The sequence below is a fragment of the Tuber melanosporum genome (assembly GCF_000151645.1).
Source record: "Tuber melanosporum whole genome shotgun sequence assembly, scaffold_85, strain Mel28".
Lineage (NCBI taxonomy): Eukaryota > Fungi > Ascomycota > Pezizomycetes > Pezizales > Tuberaceae > Tuber > Tuber melanosporum.
Genome location: NW_003299134.1, coordinates 26,413 through 30,369, shown reverse-complemented (window position 1 = coordinate 30,369; position 3,957 = coordinate 26,413). Strand labels below are relative to the sequence as shown.

Sequence of the window (3,957 nt, the reverse complement as noted above, 5' to 3'; positions counted from 1 at the left end):
ACATAATAGGTCATATGACCTAAATAAGTAATATGCGTGAAACAATAACATACCTATGACTCATAATCATGAGTCATATGAAAACCTTTTCTATGCCAAGCCACGTTCGTGACATTAGCTCCACTCCTCCTAAGCCTGAGTCCCATCAGGTTTTATCCTCAAGTTTCAATAGTTCCCATCCCACCAAATACATGGACCTCCGGAACCTACTGAGCTTGTCATCTGCTTCCTGCCATCTTATCCTCACTGTTTCCAGAGTGAGCTTTGCCATGTCGATTGTGCGCTATTGGGCATCGTTCAGCTGCCTCAGCTTCACGATCGGTTTATCATTTGCGGAAATTGTGGCCTCGGATTGGCAAAGTTGTTCTCGCAGTCCTCAGATTTGCCTGTGCAGGCTTCTGGTATCCTGTTCTGTTTCCGTAGATGAATTTTGGGCTCCCCCCTCTCTGGGCCTCATCCTCGAGGCCCTAGCCCTCTCCCATACCATGGTATCCTTTCCGTTCAACTCTTTCTTTATTCCATTCTTCTGCTGGTAGTATCCCACAGTGATTTTCTTCATCCTGTACATCTTGCAGATGTAGTTGAAGTAGTGTTTCCAGTGCTTTAGGGCATAGTCTGGGTGCGGACCATACTTTTGGTATTCTGTCGGGAACCACCCCGAGCCTTCCTTGTCCCCATAGTGAATGGAATATCCATTATCATAGCATACCATCCATGACATGGTATTATGCTGTGCTTGTTTTTCACTTTCCTTGAGTGCTTTATCGGTCGGCCCCATGAATGAGTATTGGAGCTGGTTGATGTGGTTTGGCGGGGGCTATCGCCTCAGTCCTTGTGTGGTTGCAATGTCATGGGAGCCTTTCCCTCGCCTTTGACTTAGTTGAATGTGATCGTTACCTAGGCCGGGCTTGCCTGGGTATCACTGGTGGAAGGTTGAGATGGCATCTTGTGAGTATTAGAAGTTGTGTGCGAAGTACCAAGTTTTATCGTGTTCTGGTAAATAACCGGTCCACTTGGCCCAGTATTCTAGATTTCTGTAGGTGAAGCGAAAATCGACTATCTCGTCGAGTTTCTATTCTGGTCCTCCGTTGAGTTCAATTGGAGGGGGAGGAATAATTGTTTGTGAGAGAAACCTATTGTCATTGTGTAATTCAAGGAGTGAGATGTGAATTATGTTGTGTATTCACATTAAGGAGGGAAGGTCGAGTTTATTAGCGCGGTTGCCCACTGTTTCCAGTATTGTGAATGGCCTGATTTTCTTGTAGTTGAACTTCTTTGATGGTCGCGTCGTATGGATATTGCGTGGTATTAGTCCTACTATATCTCCCAGTTGTATGTTTGGATCCGGACTTCGGTGTTTATCTTATTGTTCTTTTTGCCGTTGTTGCGCTTGAGTCATTTCATATTGTAATATCTTGTCTAGTTTTCCCATGTCTGTTTTATCCAGTATTATACTGTTAATCATATGATATGTGGCTTGACTTTGTAGATGTTGTTTGTAATTCACGAAGAAGGCTGTCGTGCTAATTGTTTCTTGTTTACCATTGTTGTTTGCGAATTCGGCCATTAATAGCAGTTTGTACCAATCATCTTGTTGGTAATTGACATAGGCCTGTAAATATTGTTTGAGTATTCCATTTACTCGTTCTGTTTCTCCATCTGTCTGTGGGTGAAATGCTGTGCTCAGCCTGTTTTGTATTCCCATTTCTCCGGTTAATTTTTTCCACAGTCCTGATGTCAACAATGTTCCTTGGTCGGTAATAATATTCTTTGGAAAGCCATGAAGTTAGAAGACTTCTTGGAAGAATGTTTGTATAAAATCCCTTGTGTCTAAATCTTTTCTGACTGGAATAAAATGACTCATTTTGGTCAGACAATCCAGCACGATCAGGATGCTATCGCATTTCTCCGATAAGGGTAGATCCATGATGAAATCCATAGTAATTATTTCCCACGGTCGTTAGGGAACTGCATTCGATTTCAGTAATCCATATGGTGCATATTTAGCCGTTTTCGTTCTTTGGCATATGTCGCAATTCTGGACATATCTTTTGACGTCTTCGTACAGTCCTGGCCAATTGAATGCCCTCATGATGAATTCTGTGGTTTTCACCACTCCTCCATGTGGTGCCATTCGGATATCGTGGTATTGTCGTATGATATCTATTCTTAACTTTTCTTCTTCAGGAATCCCTTGTTTTCCATCGTACCACATGTTTCCATCGTCCCGTTGGCATAAACCTAGAGCGCTTCCTTTCATCTCCTTTTTTCCTTCCTTTAACACTTCTCTTATTGCCTGAATTGTTTTGTCTCCTTCATTTGCCTTCTCGATTTCCTTTTCTTCTGTTGATGTAAATTGGATAACCTCTATTGCCTCGAACTAGGTTCTTGGTAATAGTATTCGTGTTTTTTGGTTGATTCTTTCGTCTTCTTTTGTTTGTAGTTTGTCGCTTGCAATCCTTGTGAGAGCATCTGGCTTCCCACTCTCTTTGCCTGGTTGGTAGTCAATTTTGAAGTTGTATTTGCTGAGGTGTTCTATCTACCTTATCTGGTAGTCGTTCAATTCCTTCGTAGTCATGAATGGGACCAGATTCTTGTGGTCGCTTAGTACTCGGACTGGATGGTTGTTGTTCAGAATATATCTCCTCCATTCCTTTAATGCTTGAACTGTTACTAATTGTTCTTTGTTTGCAACGTTATAGTTGTACTCTGTAGGGGTCATTGTCTTGGATCAAGAAGACACTGGCCTCCATTTTCCGTCTTCGTATTGTTGCGATAGGATGCCTGAACACACATATTTCAAGACAGCCATTGCAATCATTGTTCTTCGGTTTGGGTCGAAGTTTACCAGTATTGGTACTGATGATAGATGTATCTGTATGGTATCGTATGCCTTTTGTTCTGTTTGTCCCCATTCCCATTTCTTGTCTTTCTTGGTTAGGTTATAGAGTGGTTTTGCAAGCCTGCTAAACCCTTCTATAAACCTTCGATAAGAGATGCAGAATCCCATAAAGCCTTGAACAACTGTTTTGTTTTGTTGGGCCCCATCCTATATTACTGCTGTTGTGAATGGGTCGACCTTGATCCCACTCCAATTGATGATAAATCTGAGGTATTTGGTTTCTTCTTTACGGAATTCGCATTTTGTTGGTTTGATCTTCATTCCTGATCCTTGTTATGTGGCCATAATATTGCTAATATCCTTCTGATGTTGTTGCATGTTTTCCGAGTAGATGAGTACATAATCCAAGTATACGATGCAATATATGTCGAGGTACTTATTGTGTACCTTGTTGATCCATCTTTGGAATGAAGCCGGTACATTGGTTAGCCTGAAAGGCATAACCAAGTATTTGAACATCCCGTATCTTGAGGGGAATGTAGTCTTCTATTTGTCTCCTGCTTTGATGTATATATTGTGGTATGCGTCCTTGATGTCTAGTTTGGTGAAGTATTTTGCAGACCATAGTCTATCCAGTGCCTCTTCGATTAAGGGTAGTGGATATCGATCTTTTTTGGTAACTGAATTGAGGGCTCTGTTGTCTACACAGAGTCTCATATTTCCATCTTTCTTTTTGACGAATAGTATTGGAGATCCTCCAGATGGAAAGGAGTCTCTGATCCATCCTCGCTTTAAGTTTTACTCGATGTACTTTCTAAGTTCTTCGAGCTCCACTTCCCCTAGTGGGTATAACCTCTTGTAGGGAATCTCTTTTGTTTTTCCCGTTTTCTCGTCTTTGTCTAGCTGAATTTTGTGGTTGATCCCTGGTCTTAGGGGTGGTAGCCCCATAGCCTCTTCTTAGAATAGGTTCGTGAATTGAAACCAATTTTCTAATGCTAAGAAACTGAGATAAGGAAATACTGGGAATAGCATAAAGGAAAACTCAAGTAACATGAAAGTACAACGCCAAAGAAGAGTTGAGCGATACAGCAGCTTGACTCACGATACCGAGATTC

At 41.7% G+C, this 3,957-nt stretch overlaps 1 protein-coding gene across 1 annotated transcript; it reads right to left on the bottom strand.

Annotated features, from left to right (window-relative positions):
• Positions 1–2,277: 2,277 nt before the first annotated feature.
• On the bottom strand, positions 2,278–2,472 carry GSTUM_00011456001 (uncharacterized protein; the record flags this gene model as incomplete). The annotated part of the gene is made up of 2 exons (XM_002841932.1): positions 2,278–2,288; positions 2,382–2,472. The coding sequence occupies 2 exons, from the start codon at positions 2,470–2,472 to the stop codon at positions 2,278–2,280; spliced, it is 102 nt and encodes a 33-aa protein (XP_002841978.1).
• Between the last annotated feature and the right edge of the window lie 1,485 nt (positions 2,473–3,957).